The 17184-nt window shown below is 41.7% G+C and overlaps 1 protein-coding gene and 1 long non-coding RNA gene across 6 annotated transcripts in view; one reads left to right on the plus strand and one right to left on the minus strand.

Moving 5' to 3' along the window:
* Positions 1–17184, minus strand: part of Spmip7 (sperm microtubule inner protein 7) — a 54344-nt gene that overhangs the window by 8396 nt on the left and 28764 nt on the right. For all 4 annotated transcript variants that reach the window (XM_059275439.1, XM_059275438.1, XM_059275441.1 and 1 more), the window contains 4 exons: positions 16657–16795; positions 15028–15095; positions 11410–11451; positions 10339–10446 (listed from right to left, as the gene is read on the minus strand). In XM_059275439.1, coding sequence (XP_059131422.1) covers positions 10339–10446; positions 11410–11451; positions 15028–15095; positions 16657–16795 — 357 coding nt within the window. The remainder of the gene's footprint in view (positions 1–10338; positions 10447–11409; positions 11452–15027; positions 15096–16656; positions 16796–17184) is intronic.
* LOC131920947 (uncharacterized) lies at positions 3194–11554 on the plus strand. 2 transcript variants are annotated; one of them, XR_009381808.1, is made up of 4 exons: positions 3194–3467; positions 4402–4563; positions 10115–10165; positions 10968–11554. It is a non-coding gene; the product is annotated as an uncharacterized LOC131920947 (long non-coding RNA). The 2 variants fall into 2 exon arrangements; XR_009381807.1 differs by lacking the exon at positions 3194–3467 and adding an exon at positions 3995–4200.

Consider the following 17184-nt stretch of genomic DNA (forward strand, 5'->3'; position numbering starts at 1 on the left):
AAATCACATCGAGAGCCACAAGTCAGAATAAATGGTATGAATTAATGAATTTTCTGAGGCCAGGAAATGAACATCTAAAGACAAGGCCGCGCATTGAGAGTGTGGGAAGGTCTGCTTCTGCAAGCTTGCCTACCCCTCACCACCTGTGAGATGGTACCAACCATAGGGAAAATGCTCTTGCCCCCAGCCCGGCCAACTGCTGTTGAAAGAACAAAGACAAGACAACTTAAAAAAATGAAATATTTACAAAAAGGAAACTTCATAGGTGAAGAATGCAAAGTTCATACAGTATACCCAGCTTCAAAGACTTGCAGGTGGTTCCACACACTGAAATCTCCTTAGTAATTTAAAAGGTGGTGATATGTGGCACCAACTTCCAATATTCGGACTAAATTAAGAATGCTGGGACCTGGGAATCTGGGCTCTCCATAATTCTCAAAGGTTCTAGAATAGGGTGAGGATCAGGACCCTGCTGTAAAATGAAGGTGTGAAGTCTTTAGAAGGGCCTGGAAGAGTGAGTGAAAGCTGCCAGGTTCTGGGCACTGTCCCTTGGGATTTCTCGGGAGTTTCTTAAGAGTAGCTGTAAGGTGGAGAGGTACCAGAGAGGAGGCCAAACTACTGATGTGTGTGTGTCTCTTCCCCCAAGCATTCTTTGAAGCTTCCATGCATGTTACCAAGGAAATCCCCTCCATCTGGGTGACAGGTTTTTTCCACTGCCTCTGAAACACCTGCAGAAGTAAAGTGCCTCTAAAGTCAGAGTCCTCAGCCGGCAGCTAGGAGGTCAGAGAGATGGACACCAGCATGCTGTCAATCACGAGAGGGACTTCATTAAAAACCCCATGCAGCTCTGTGAGCCTCTGTGCCTTGAAGACTATTTATTGATCTTGACTGACAGCTGTGTTACATTACATAAAGGCTGTTCTGTGACACATCTTATCTAACAATGACGTACTATGAACTAGTAGACCCGACCAACTAGCTGCTTCGGCTGAGGACAAGTTCAGCTGCATAATAAAGTGACATATATTTGAAAATGAAAGTTCTCACCCACGCTGTTCTAAATATATTTCCCTTAACCCTGGCCTACAGGGCCATCACAAGAGGACATTTGTGCCATCTTGTGAAATAAACACATACACTTGCCATATAAGTCCACCCTTATATGAGGGAAAGAAAGATGACTCTCTGGGACACCCGAGCTGCTTCTAGGAGGGGATGTTTTTCAGCTGAAGGAAACAAAGCCATGAAAGGTACTGAGATAATGGAATGGACCCCTCCATTTGCTGCATGTTCAGGGAACCCTACCTGCCCACGTGAAAACAGAGAGGCATCAGCAACCCACGGGTGCTGACACTACATTTGTTTTTTATCTTTGTTTCTAGCTTCTTGACCTTGACCACATCTTTTGAGCTCCAATTCCTTCATGGGCCTGGGTTTTGTTTTGTTTGAATATTTTGTTAGCTAAGTTGACAGTTGTTTGTTTCATTACAATAAAGCACAATAAAGTAAAAAATTAACGATTTCAGAAGATAGATCAGCAGTACTAGCAATCTTCCTGGATAAGCCCCCTGACTGCTGTGCTTCCAGGTGTGAGACACCATGTCCAGTTCATCATAATTATACACACACGTTGTCTAATACTTACAGGTTAACACAAATGAGGAAAATATATTTTACATATAGCGTGGGAAAAGCCATGTTGTGTGTAGACTATATGTATTGCCTACATGGTTAAAGATTTAATTACACACACAAGTTTCCCAGTATACTATAGACTTCACACTCATTGTGTATAACAAATTCTCTTTTAAACGATTCATATAATTTAGGCAATTTTCTCAATGATTCTATACCTTACGTTGTATCATGTGAATGCATTATACAATGGAATAGAAAGAATAGAATAGAGACAAAGTAATCTACTCAGAGTCAAGCAAACTTCAAGTGGCAGGACCAGTACCAGCCTAAAAAGCCTGGGCATCAGAGCTTGCACAGTGGACTGTATCTGAAAAATCCTGGCAGGTTCTCAGCCAAGCCAGAAGGATAACATATACACATTTGTTATTGCCCTGAGGTACTGGAGACTAAGCCTAGGTCATTATGCACACTAAACACATCCTCTACTGCTGAGCAGTAAACTCAGCCCATCCATTTGAAAACACAGACATCTGAAGGCTTGAAGAATCTAAGTGGGCAAAGACCATAGTGGCAAAAAAAGAAGACAGCCAATGACCAGCTGGGTGACCTCAGATCCAGGTGAAAACTACCCTCCCCCCACACCTTTTTTTTTTTCTTGTTCTGAATCTTACTAGGTAGTCTGAGCTGGCTTTGAACTCCTGGCACTCTTCCTTCATTCCTTCTCCCGAGTGCTGGGCTTCCAGCATGTTCAGTTCATCTTACATTTTTATTTTACTAAAAGATTTAATTTTACGGCCGGGCGGTGGTGGTGCACGCCTTTAATCCCAGCACTCGGGAGGCAGAGCCAGGAGGATCTCTGTGAGTTCGAGGCCAGCCTGGGCTACCAAGTGAGTTCCAGGAAAGGCGCAAAGCTACAAAGAGAAACCCTGTCTTGAAAAAAAAAAAGATTTAATTTTACATAAAAATGAAACGATTTTTATTTTTGACATGTCTTTGTGTATCTTTGGGTTTATGTGCATGTGAGTGTAGTGGCCACAGAGGCCAGAAGGTAGCATTGGATCCCCTGAAATTGGATGTGCAGACAGTTGTGAGATGCCTAGTATGGGTGCTGGGAACTGAACTCGGGTCCTCTGGAAGAGCCGTACATGCTCTTAAGCATCGAACCCATCTCTCCAGTTTCACACAACCAGTTGAAATGGAAACTTTCTGAGCCATCCTCAACTGTACCCTATGCAGGGTCACTGCACCTTCCTTGAAGGGCCCTGGGTGGGGGGGCATGTGGTGCAGGTGAGGAACTATCATGGCATCACTCATTATATGCAGAATCAACAAGAGGAACTCAGATGTGCAGCTAGGGGAGGCAGCTCAGGACAGCCAGGGGAAAGTGGATGAGAGAGAAGGATGGGCCCAGAGGATGAAAGGAAAGAAAAGCCCAACACACTGGCAGGGGAAGAGAGAGGGAGAGAGGCGTTTGGAGCTATGATGGGTCTGATGTTTCCATTCACTGCTTTGTGATGTCATCTGGTGAAGGAATTATTTTTCTGAATGCCTTAAGATTTGTGTTCCAACCTTTTCCAGGAGTTGGCAGTTTTATTATTACTATCACTATCCTACGGATATGGTTTTTCTCTGCCTTCTTCACTCTTCACACCCTCCCTTTACAAGGAGATACAGAAATAATATGGCCCAAGGTTTTTCTTCTAGGCAGGGATGAATCCCAAGAGCCAGCTCCGTGCCAGACACAAAGCACTATTGGCTGTGTGTTAAGGCCAAGATTTGCCTCATGGTTGGGAGCTCCATTCTCTAGATGTGACCTCACAGTTCATGAAGTGAGCTATTTGGGGCTCTTCATGTCATTTCCTCTGACCTCAACCTCCTTGTCTGCAGAATGGGAACAGAACTGGGTTTTGTGCTTCTGCCTCGCTCGCACTATTTTGAAAAATAAAGAGGAGCATGGTTGTGAAAGTGCTCTGGGAAGGCCAAAATGTCTGGCTACAAGGCCGAAGCATCAGGCTGATACTTTGGGAACAGCTGGTCACAGCCAGTTTTAGTCCGGGTTGTGATTGAGTTCTGTAAGGCTGAGAGTATTCCACTGAGCTGCCTGTGTTCACCCTCTGCTACCCTAGACATTCCCCAGGCGCTGGCTGGGAGTCTCTGTTGGACAAGTCCTCTTGATTGGCTGATGTGTCCTCACAGAAGCCTCTGCATTGAAAAAGCAGAGGCAGTGTGAGCCTGTGACCTTTGGAGACAGACGGTGTTCTCAGTTGTGATGGAGGGGTGGAGTGTCATGGAGGCTGTGATGAGATGACCCGCCTGGTTGATCTCATGATCTCATGATCTCATGATCCAGCTCTGTGACCTGGACCTGCATCTCTCTCACAGGCCAATCCTCACTCTTTGCTGGCAAACACAGTCATGGTGTTTCTATGGCAGGTGCCATGGGCTCGCTCTTTCATTTAGTTTCCAATGCCAAAGAAAAGACACTTTGGGCAGCTCTCTTGTTCTCTTATGACTGAGCGAGGGCAGGTTGCTCCTGGGCAGCGAGTGTGTACAGGCCTGCAGGTACATGTCACTCAGTTCTGACCGCCTGCCCTGACCACTCCTGACTGTGGCTATTGTGAAGACATGGGGCGTGGGGTTATATGAAAAGGAACTGGCCTTGGGTTCAGGCTGGTCAACTGTTTAAGTCACCTCTTGTGTAAAGAGGTAAAGTCAGACTGAAAGCAAAAATGATCCTTACCTTAGTTTTTCTGTTTGATTCAGATTAGAAATGGGGGCTAATTATATAATTTAAAGAAGTTCCCGACCATCACCCATGTCCAGGAAAGGTACTGAATGTCTACTAAGGTCTTCTGAACACCAAGAATTCCTGTTCAACCAGATGGATAGTTTGCATTCTCCTGGATCTTGGCCTCCTCGCAAGCTGTAAGTTCCTTAACTTTAAATGTCTTTTGATATCTTGGCATGCATGCCAAATTAGGAAACTGTTATTTCTAATTATAAAACTCATGTCATAATTCTATTTGTATGGATGTGATGGACAAGCATGTCAGCATAATTTTACAAAAATACCGGCAGAAGTTACTTTTTCTTCATTGTTTAATACCAGGAAAACTATTTTAGTCAGAATGTGGACTATATAAACTCGGTGTGGTCTCACAGTAGAGTACTATGCAACCATTAAACAAATTTTATTATGAAGAAAATGCTCAGTATTTATTTAAATCTTACATGCAAGCAAGCATTGTATGACTTTGCAGGCTTCTTAGATACAAAGATGAAGGATTATCAAACTTCCAACACTGGTATTGAAAACCAAAGAGACAGCTTACCTTTTATACTTTAAAATACTTGGATTATTGCTATAGTCGGGATATGTAGGAGTTAAAAGGTGATGTTTAAAAATGAGCTCTGCTAATACTAGAGGTGAGCACAAGACCTGGGGCACACAGAACAGTTCCAGAAAATCACTGAACAACAGGCTTGAGAGTGTTGTTACATCTTGACCCTGGAATCTATTTCAAGGAATCTCCATTAAATAAATAGTTTTAAAACATGAAAGATATATGTAAAAAATATTTGAGAGAACTGTGTATCATAGCGAAAAGAAAAGAGAAAGGAAACAATTCATATATGAACTTAAACAAATCAGTCAATTGCAATATATCTGCAAGAATAGAAGTGGTGTTTAGGAAAGTGTGTTTCATGATCATGCTGTAACTCAGAGGTGGTGCATGCTCCCTGTGGCATATCACAGTGGGGGGGTGCTCTCTATGGCATATCACAGTGGGGGGTACTCCCTATGGCATATCACAGTGGGGGGTGCTCCCTATGGCATATCACAGTGGGGGGTGCTCCCTATGGCATATCACAGTGGGGGGTGCTCCTGTGGCATGTGATAGGTGGGAAGGGTCAGAGGCAGTTATGTTCTCATGGGAGAGTTTGGTTTTGTGTTTACTATTGTTTTCTGCACTCAATTTCTATAATGATTGGATTTAATTCTACAACAAAATTTATAAACTACATTTTAAACTGTTAAAGCATTCTCCATCAATGTCGACCACACTGGTTATGTCAGATGACCTGGTAACTGGAAAAGAAAAAAGAAAGAAACAGAGAAAGGGAGGAAGGAAGGAAGGAAGATAGACAGACAGAAAGAAAGAAAGAAGTCACCTGAGGAAAGTTTGAAAGATAATGCCCCGAAGGTCAAGCCACTGGAGGTCTACTCAGTGACTTTTTGCCTTCCTGAAGGATCGTATCATGGCAAGGGTAAGGCCTAGTTAGACACCAAACTTCTGGACTCTAAAGATAATATCATAGGGTATCTAGGTAAGACGTTCTTTTAAGTTGTGAAACTCCAAGGAAAATCATGTTTGCATTTGAATAGGACAGTGGTGTTTTGTTTTTCCCTATGTGGCACAAAATAAAAATGTGCATTTCTGGACTTCAGACTTTGTGGAGATGAAATCATATTTTTATAAAATTTATAATTTTATTGTTAGCCCAGTGTCATATTGTGCAAAATACATAATATTTAATTCGAGACCCATCCGTAGGTAGCCAAACTCGCAGGTGGGGCAAACAAGAGATCAGCACAAAGCAGAGCTTCTTGGTTGGGGCAGGGGAGGAGATGATGAGGTCCCGGGGCACAGGGCACGTGGAGTTCAGAAGAGTTCACTAGAAATCTGTTTCTCAAGCTCAATGTGGACAAACACAGGCATTTACTATGCATTTGTGTGTGCTATGTATGACACTACGTGTCACCACATGCATAAACACGTCATGATAAAATTGGAAAACATTTGTTGTGTTAAAAGGTTATGAGTCGGTTAGAAAACAGAATCTATCAGAAGAAACTTTGCAACCTGGGACGCCCTCTAGTGTCCACATCAGAGAAGCACAGCTAAATGTCAGTTACAGGCTTCTCTTCTACTCAGCGTCCTTAAAACACAAGCTTCAGCAGGACAAAGTAAATAAGCACTCTTCCAAACTCAAGGAAATGTCATTTTTTCCCTTTTTTTGCATAAAAAATCCTCCTGTTCTTATTTAAGTACTTTAAAGAATGATCCCAAAGAAAGTTTGTTTGTTTGTTTGTTTGTTTTTTTTCCGGCAAGATTGTTTCACAAAACATTTCAAAATTCAAGTATATATTTGAATAAAAGGAAACATTAATAAAACCAGATGCTTGGTGAACATTTTAAAACTGGCTTTCTCCTTATGTTCTTCCTTTAATTTTTTTATAATGATTGTTTAATAGCAATGGTTTCCTTGCAGAATTTATGGAAGAATTTTACATCTGACTCTTTCAGACTTGATAGAGCATGCAGGTTTCAACAGCCTTCAGAACGCCACGTGTGGAAGGGACTTTTCTCCTCCTCCTCCTCCTCCTCCTCCTCCTCCTCCTCCTCCTCCTCCTCCTGCTCCTCCTCCTCCTCCTGCTCCTCCTCCTCCTCCTCTTCCTCCTCCTCCTCCTCCTCCTCCTCTTCCTCCTCCTCCTCCTCCTCTTCCTCCTCCTCCTCCTCCTCCTCCTCCTCCTCTTCCTCCTCCTCCTCCTCCTCCTCCTCCTCTTCCTCCTCCTCCTCCTCCTCCTCCTCCTCCTCCTCCTCCTCCTCCCCCTCTTTCTTTGGTTAATCGAGACCGAGTCTCTCTATGTAGCCCTGGCTGTCCTGGAACTCACTGTGTAGACCAGGCTGGCCTCAAGCTCAGAGAGATCCACCTGCCTCTGCATCCTGAGTGCTGACATTAAAGACGTGGGCCAGCACCGCCCAGCAGAGTGACTTCTTTATAGTCATGAGTCAAAACCAAAGCTCAGGCTTTTGTGAAATAATCTGTCCACCAAGATTTTTAGCTTGTTGGAGGCAAATCTTTTTTTAAAAAAATATTTACATTAGGACAGTTCTTAGCACAGCCTCCAGCTCTGGACAGATATGCTTAAATTCTTCGATTGAGACTATTTACATAAGTGTACTAAAGTCAAAGATAGTTTTTAAAGATATTTTATAGCTTGACAGAGAGTAAAAAGAATTAGGTAAAATAGATAATAGAGATAAGTAAATAAATAACAGGAAATAACTCCCAAATTCAAAATTATAGTAAGAGATAGTATTACAATTAACGAACAATAAAATATAGCAGAAGGTAAGCTAATCAGAAATTTATCTACATTGGTTTGTGGGCATAATATGTTTTTTAAAAATAAAATTGGTTAGCATTTAAAGTGTTGTGACATGAGCTGGAGAGATCACTCAGGGGTTAAGAGCACTGGCTGCTCTTCCAAGGGACTCAGGTTCAATTCCCAGCATCCACATGGTGGCTAACCACCATCTGTAACTCTTAATTCCAAGAGAACCTAACACCCTCTTCTGGCCTCTGTGGGCACATACACAGGCAAAACACCCATACACATAAATAAACAAATAAATAGACAAATAAATAAATAAATACATACATACATACTTAAAAAATGTTGTGACTATGACGGTATGAAATCCTTAGTAAGCTGTCAATCACAGAAACCAATGTGAGAGTATCTCTGGTATTTGGCAACTCAGTGGCATGGAGGAAAGAGAATGAAACGTCTACTTCAATTAGCCGCATAAACAAAATACTTTAAAAAATGTAGCCCTCAAAATGATGGGTTTTTCTTGTCATTGTGTCTAAACAATGCAGTATGAAAGCTACTCAGATGCATGCCCAGTGTACTAGGCACCACAAGGAATTTAGGGAAGATGTGCCCAGTAGGTTTTAGCAATCATTAAACCATTTTATATGGATTTGATATCCTCAAATCTTAACATCTTCAGGTCTTTGGAACCAAGTTCTCTGCCCCTACACCAAAGGACACCTAACATGACTGCTCTGAGCCTGTGTGTATACGTCGTATACTTTATGGAAGACAATAAGAACTATGGAGGTTTGAAAAACGTCCCCATAGTCTAGGGCATTTTAATACTTGGTCCCCAGTCAATGGCGCTCTTTGGGCAGTTTAGGAGGTATGACCTTTCTGAAGGAAGGACATCATTGAAGCCAGGCTCCGAGGTTTCAAAGCCTTGCACCATCCCAGTACTCTTTCTCTGTTTCCGTGTGTGTGTGTGTGTGTGTGTGTACTCTCAGCTTGCTGCTTCGGCTGCTCCCATGACAGACCCTTATTTATCTGGAACCATAATTCCAAACAAACCCTTCCTTCTACAAGCTGCCTTGGTCCCGGTCTCCCTATTGCAGCAATAGGTAAGTAACTAAGATAACCATAAAAATATTTTGTAACATCTATTATAGAGGGATGTATAGGAGTTTAACTCATTTTCTGACTTCAACATAATGGTGCAAAAGTAGTATGGATACAATAGAAAGTGTGTCTTGACTTGAAATGTGAATCTTTCCCCTGGCCGACTCTATGTGATCCAATTCTCTACTGGGCTGCTAGGATGCAGTGTGCAATATGAGTTAGCTCGGGATCGCAAACAGGAGCAGCTCCAATCCTACATGCATTGTGTGTTGCAAAGTGAGAATAACTTAGGATGAATTTATCCAATCGCAGGTCAAAGAAGGGCTGACTGAGTATATTCATTCTATGGCCCCGTTTCTTAGACTATGCATCATGACCCATATGTCATATAACTGAATGTGGGGTCATAAAAGGGATATGGTAATAATAAAATGTTTCTGGACGCACAAGAACCTGAAACTGACTCACAATCCACTTACAGTAAATCTGAGGTGGTTCTGGCAGTGTGACCTGTGTGTCATCATTTGACTTCACCACAGCCTTGGTTCTGGACACACAACTCAAGCACTTTGCACTGCTCTTGCTGTTTGCCATGTGACGCCAACATTCACTGAAACACACAGGCTCAGATTCCAGACCGTGTATGCTAAGACCTACACTGACCTACTGTATAGACAGAGTTTTCTGCTTTTCTAGAAATTTTATGATTCAATTATGAAAGAAAGACTTTTAGTAGTTTCTTACCACCATTCTTAGCATGTAAATATCAAATTAGTATAACTTTAGAATGTACTGTTAGGTGGTTTGATTTTTAAAAAAAAGATTTATTTTTATTTACCCATATATCTGTGTGTCTGTGCACCACATGAATGTGGGTGCTGCAGGAGGCTGTAAGAGGGAATCGAATCCTCCGGAGCTGGAGTAACAAGTGGTTGTGAGTGCCTGGCCTCAGTTCTGGAACTAAACGTGGGTCCTTCTCAAGAGCAGAAAGCATTCACAAGCACTGAGCTATCTCTCCAGTCCCAGAATGTTTGAGTTTTAGAATGACTGAGTTGTCTTGATTTTATTTAAAAAGTTGTTCAATGAATTTACATTTGTGGTCAGGACATAAGTACCAGTAATTTCTGCCATTTTATAGATATTTATACAAAGTGGTGTTCTCAGCATTGACGGTTATAAAATTGAATGACTGATGGATGACTTGTTGGTCAGCCAAGTCCTTTTACTAATGCTGTTGGCAATTTGTGACAGGTGAAGGCACTGAAGTCACAGTGATAAAGTGGCTTGCTCAAGGAGTTCCAGGTGAGTCCCCAAACTGTTAGCCCTCAGGTCATCATTTCTTTTAAGAAACTCACATTTTTTTCTTCATAAGTTTTGGCCCAGAAAGAGCTAGGCCATTTCTTTCCCTTCCGTTTGTAATTCCATGAGCAAGTTTTATCCTTATTGATCAGCAAATAAGTGAGGATGGCACTTACCAACTTGTGTTTGTATAGAGCAGTTTAGAGTGTCGAGGCTTGGCCACGGATGTGATATTTCCATAGGGGTTGTCCACATCATCAGCATTTGTACTCTGCACATGACCACTGTTACAGTGAAAAGTGAAGTTGTAGAAAACTTAGATTAGTTGAGCAAAGCAAATAAGGGATGTTTTATTTGTCAGCGTAGATTAAAAGCCCAAGCAGGAAAAATATGATGACAAATGACAATTGGGATTAAAAACAAGAAAGGTACGGCTCTTTGTTTTTAGAATATGAGGCCTCTACTCTGGGATTGGAAACTTGAGCAGGAGGGACAGTGGTAGCTGTTCATGATTTTCTGGTTCAGAAGCTGGGGCTTCTGCAGCCCCAGGACACAGGGTGGATGCCAGGGCATGGGGGGTTGATATCTGTCGGAGACAGCAAGGCTCTGTGGGCACTGGAGTCAAGCTAGGAAGGTGTCAGGAGCGTGGGCCACATTGCTGAGCTGTGAGAAAAGGCTAGAAGGCTGATCACATCAGTAGGTCAGTGTCCCAAGGGCTTCTGGGATTAAAACACCAGTAAGGAGGAGGGAGCCCTGATCAAAGTCTGAGTGGCCCCTCCATGTCCTCTCATCTCCTTCATTCAAGGTGACCTTTCAAACTAAGAACAAAAAGGAGAGAAGACGGCTGAAGATGAACGATGCACTTCTGCCATTCATAGAGCCAGAGTTACAGTAGGGAAGGACAGGATCGTCCTTCCTGCGTTTCCGTGTTCATGACTACAGTGCTACCAACTGCACATCGTTTCTGACTGACAGCATGAGTAGGAGTAACAGGGTTATTTTATTTCCTAAATCATCCTATTGAGGAAAACAGAAAATGTGTCACTCCTTATTTTAAAGTTTGACTAAAATCTCTGATAAATCTTTGATTAAACTCTCAGCACTAAACAGGCATGGACCAGAAGCACACCGAAGGATGTTAAACACGTATGTTGACTTAAGAGTGGACTGAAGCACATTGAGGTGAAATGAACTATGATTTAGACTTAAGTATGGTTTATTTTAAAGCAACAAGAAACGTCACTTACGTATAGAGAGGGATGTATTTAGTCCTAGAACTTGGACTCACACTGAGAAAAAGAAAAAAATAGGCAATTGAGTTATTGATATTTTAAATAAATATCAAATTACTATAACAAGTCTCAAATTAAAAGATCTTGAGAGATGTGGAAATTGGCCTCTAAAATTTTGTTTTAGAAACAATGGAGTGGTTTCAGAGCATTCCATTGCTTTGTAGTACTTCCGAATGCCGCCTATCCAACTCCTGCTGAAGGGCGCTTTGGTTGTGTTCAGATCTTAGAAGCTGTGAGTAAAACCGCTATGAGCAGCTATATACAGGCTCCTGTGTAAGTTCCTGGGAACGACTTTCCATGGTTCCACCTTGAGCGACGCCCTGGCGAGTTTGGAGGAGTGCCATTAATAAGAAGGAGCAGAGCTTTCAAGTGCTGTCTCATTTGTTAAACAAACCCCCTAAAATACAGCAAATCCATTAACAACCTCAACAAAAAGATTTAAGTAACATGCCTTCATCAACACCCGGGCATTTCATTCACACTCATACAAGAAAGATTAGTATGAAGCTGAGCTCCTTGGCATAGGCCCATAATTCTAGCACTTGAAGGCTGAGGCAGGAGGATTATGAGGTGGAGGTCAGCTGCCTCAGAAACAAAGCAGAACAAAATAAAAAAAAATCAGTGATATATATTATTTATAAAGGTATTTGAGGAGCATTATAAACAATTCTAATTTGCTATGTAGATGCGAAGCTTATTTTTATAATGTTCCTTTCTTAAAAGAATTATCCTCAATTTGTATGCTAAAATCTACATTGAGGTGTGATTACACATTTGAAAAGACAGTTTAACAATAATTCTAAAGTCTTACATATTATTTTTATATATGGCTGAATAAAATGTACTTTAAAATTTTTATTTAAAGGATTTTAAATGTAAACATAATTACATCATTTCCCCCAATCCATTTCTCCCTCCAAGTCTTCTCAGGTTATCTCTCCAACTCTCTCTTGAAATCATGACCACTTTTTATTTGCTATTGTTACTCCCCTCCTCAAATACATAAATACAACCAGCTGAGTTTGTTTAGTGCTACTTATATGTATATGATTTCAGGACTGACCACCTGGTGTTGGGTAACTAACTAGGGGACTCATCCCTTGGGGAGACTATGTCTTCCATTTTCTTTCACAAGACTTGGTATTTTTCTCAATGTCAGGAGGTACAGTGATCACTTCCTGGGACTGTGCATGCTCCTCTGGTGGTGCCTGTCTGACTCACACTGTATTTGTGAAAAGCACAGTTTCATCACATTGCCTCTCACAGCTTTGCAGTCATTCGTGACGCTTGTTGTGACTCACCGCACATCAGACCACACACCATCCGTTGGGCAACTGAGGAAACTATTCACGCAAATGAACTCGAACTTCATAGTTATGGTGATGGACTGGATCCCTGACTTACACCCAAAAAGAATGGTGAGAAAGATATTTCCATGTGTACAGTTAAGAAAGAAAATTGTCTATTTTTATTACATTTATTTATTCATTTCTTCAGTATGTAAGTTTGAGTGTGTGTGTGTGTGTGTGTGTGTGTGTGTGTGTGTGTGTGTGTGTGTGTATTGGGGTGCTTTGGCATATTTGTAAAGATCAAAAGGCAAGTTTTGGGAGTCAGTCCTCTCCTTCCATCATGTGGGTTGCAGGAACTGTACATACAGTCAGATTTGGTGGCAAGTGTATTAGGTGTATGTAATCTGCAATTTTAATACAGTGTAACTTCATACTTATAAGAATGAAAAATTATTTTTAATTGGGCAAATTCTAACATTGTCCCCAAGGTATTGTAATGTGAACTTTAGCACTACTGGTGGGACACACCATTGGTTCAACTCATTTGATGAAGAATATGAAAATAACTAGAAGATAAGAAGAGATACCCTTCTTGATCCAGAAAGTATAGACATGAATCGGTATGTGTTAAATCCAGAAATATTTTTACAGTTGAGTATGTGAAAGTACATGTATGTTGTTTCAACTGAAATTAAATCAGAAACAAATGATGTGAATGGGTAAATGAACTGTGGTATAACTATTCAATGGAATTATATGCTTCAGAAAAAATGAACACCCAGAGAGCCAGAGAGACTAGATATGAATCTTATGAGCACATTAGGGGATACAAGGCTAGGAGGCATAAACATAAGCAAGATACCATGTATCTTTACAAAAGTTTAAAAAAGGAATCTAATACTGTATGTTGGTTAACAATAGTAGATTTAGGAATCTACAAGGAAGACCCCAGCTTAGACTCCTAGCAATAGCAGGTAATTAGCCTGAACTGGCCATCTCCTGTGACCAGATTGGTGCCTAGCCCAATTGTCATCAGAGACATCCAGAAAATGATGGAAACAGATGCAGACCCACCCACAGCCAAACCTTAGGCAGAGTTCAGGGAACCTTGCGGAGAAGGAGGAGAAAGGAGTGTAGGAGCCAGAGGGGTCAAAGACACCACAAGAGAACTCACAAAATCAACTAACCTGGGCTCATAGGAACTCACAGAGACTGAACCAACAGCCAGGGAGCTGTTGGGACTAGGCGCTCTGCACATATGTCACAGCTGTGTATCTTGGTCCTCTCGTGGGACTCCTAACAATGGGACCGGGGCCTGTCTCTGACTCCTTTACAGGCTTTTGGGATCCTAGTCCTCATAAGGCCTTGCCCAACCTTTATACATGGGGAGGTGCTTAGTCTTACTGCAACTTAATATGCCATGTTTTGTTGATACTCATGGGAGATCTGCCTTTTCCTAAACAGAAATGGAGGAGGAGTGGATGTGTGGGTGGTGGGAATAGAGGGGAGCTAGGTGGAGGGAGGGACTGGGAGGAGAGGGGAGAGGGGAAACTACAGCAGGGATGTAAAATAAATAAGTAAATAAATTTATTAAAAAAATAGTAGGCTAAAGGATTAAAAGACTACATGAAAATGTGGAACATCAAATCTATAATAATGTTTCTGGAAGGAGGTACACATGCTGTTGGAGAGGCTGAGGCATTCCCACTGTAATTTTTTTCTCAATAGAGGGAAGTGATACACAGAATATATCATATTTTTGTTTTTATATTTTTAAATAGGAAATATTTAGAGTGAATTAAACAAGTAGAGACCATAACCAGAGTTGTATCAGCTATAAAGAACAACAAAATACTGATGTTTTGGAAGAACAAACCACCAGTTTTTTTTATACTAATGTACAGAATTGTATATAGGAGAACACCAATAATAAAGCTATAGCTTTAAGCATGAATCCAACACAAATACATGATATGAAAGTTGATGTAACATCATTTAGAATCCCCTTGAGATGAAGTCCATGGAGTATCACAACATTGTAATTGTCCATATCAAATTGTTTATACAGTACCCACAATTTTAAAATGTAGTACATTTAATAGTGTTCATTTTGAGCATAACGAGAGGCCAGGCATTGCCTAGCAACTGAAACGGGATTTGGATGAAGGTCTCTGGGACACTCTTAATCTAAAGACCCGGCCCCTCTCCTGCCCTCAGCGGGGGTATCAGGTTCTTAGTGAGTGGGGTAAAGCTAGCAAGGGTAACAGTAGGAAGGCAAACTTACAAAGTGATTGGTTTGGCTGGCACTGAGAACAATCTCGTCTGGAATCTGTCCCAGAGTCCTCCGACCATCTAAAGCATTATGGAGATAAGCAAAAGCTGGTAAATGATCTTATTGTAATTTCATAAATTCAAGCTCTGGTGTCCTTAGCAGGTCATCATAGCCGAGTCTTAACTCTGGGAAAACCCTTCCCAGGCATCCTGGCAATTCTGGGTGGGGCGGGGCGGGGCTTTGCTTCTGAGTGCTGTGGCTCTTGGTTCTTTGCTCAAACTTCCACCCCACTCTGTTTCCTCCAAGCTGGAATCTGCCGCGTGTGCACCTTCTCCAGGTGACATGGTTTTTCCATGTGAAAGGTTTAGCTTTAGTTTCATGACAGAGCCCTCTCCTCTGAGATCCATCGTGGGCGTCCCTTTACATCTTTGCACAGAGACTAGGTTCAGAGGACTTTAGATGTTCAAATTGTTTAACACGGGAAATACAATGAAATACCAACTTTTATGAGATATAAACTTTTTGAGGTAATTTGAAGATCCTTAAAAATAAATGAAGTCATACACAGTTTTTGTCCTTTAACTGATTTTCACTTCTATGTGACAATCCAATGTTCGAGTGTTTATATTAAAGCTATGTTTTTCCTCTCTTATTATTTCTTTCTCTATGAGAATGGAAGAAATTTTACACGAGAATGCAGACTTCCTAATTGGGGGCTTAGGGACTCCTTAGGGTATAATCGGTTTCTCTCTTTACATGTGGATTTTCTATGCTCAAAAACTTCATTATGAGAAATCATCCAACAGCTCACCCAGACTTACTCTGTGAGCTGTGGCAAAGAACGCAAAGGGACAAGGAAGCAGGGGTGTCTGAGGCAGTGTTGGGAGGACAAAAGCCAGGGCTTCATGAATGCTTGGGTTCGTCCTGGCACAGAGTTATTAAAGTGATGAGACACTGCACAAGGCAGGACCCGCTGGGCAGCATGGTGGAACTGGGCACCGAGCATTCACTAGAGAAGGAAGATAACACAGAACAGCAAATGACTGGCTACGTGTCTTGTCAAATAGCATGGGTTCCATGTTCTGAAAAAAAAAAAAACAGACACAGTCAGTGTAGTAACACGGACAGATCTACACTCTAGAGAAAGTGCTCCAGCTGTAGTAGGGATCCACGGCCAACAGTCGACATGACAAACTCTTTCTGACATTCAGAAATGAAACCGATGGTCATCTCTCTGAGAGCCCTCTGGGCTTTGTTGGGTCACATAACCGGAAACATGAGAGAGCAGTCTACAACTCATGGATCTTCCTATTCTGTTTGAGGAGTGGGCAGCTAAATTAGGTCCTATTTCCAGAACTATGCTCAGCATAGATCATCTGAAGGAATAACATCTCTGTGTCTCTTTCCTTATTTAACATTCTTCTGTAATTTCCAAAATTCACAGCCACCACAAATGACTGTGAGGGAGAAGTTATTCAGTAGTAAACATTTTCAGTATGGACAGTGAGAAAGTTGTTTACAGTTACCAGTGACTTGTGATTACATAACTTTCAATTTCACATGGAATTCTTAACAAGAAAATTCCACTGTGGCTTGAGTGAAGGCAAACAGTAGGCACCACGGTCGGGCACGCTCACTGACCTGGGTTATGGCGGGCACTCTTTCATATCTTTTCAGTGTGAAACACTGTGAGATGAGGTCAGCAGCCCTTTCCACTGTTGTCTCCTCTGGATCAAGTTTTGGTGGTATCATTTTGTCCCAAGGAACAGTTTCAAACGCTCTGGGGAATTATTAAATAAGGACGCATTTAATAAAGAATACACAAAGCACATGTTCAGAGCAGGGTAGGAAGACCACCCAATTTACAAATACATCATGTCTTTCAAAATTGATTTTGGAGGCCAGGGTATCAATCAGGTAGGCAATCTATATTCTCCCTCCTATCCCCACCTTTGTAGCAGACAACCTGCTGTGGCTTCTTCTTCCTTTCTGTCCCCATTCCCAGGGCACTAAGCAGATCCTTGGGACAGACCCAACTTTTCTCCTTCCTATGGACTCTCTCACCCATCCCCCTTCTAGGTCATTCCCATTCTACCCTTTTAGCTCCCAATACCTAGAAATATATTCTCTCTGGAACCCCCATACCTGGAAGGGTATCGGTAGCACTCC

Source organism: Peromyscus eremicus, chromosome 10 (assembly GCF_949786415.1).
Source record: "Peromyscus eremicus chromosome 10, PerEre_H2_v1, whole genome shotgun sequence".
NCBI lineage: Eukaryota > Metazoa > Chordata > Mammalia > Rodentia > Cricetidae > Peromyscus > Peromyscus eremicus.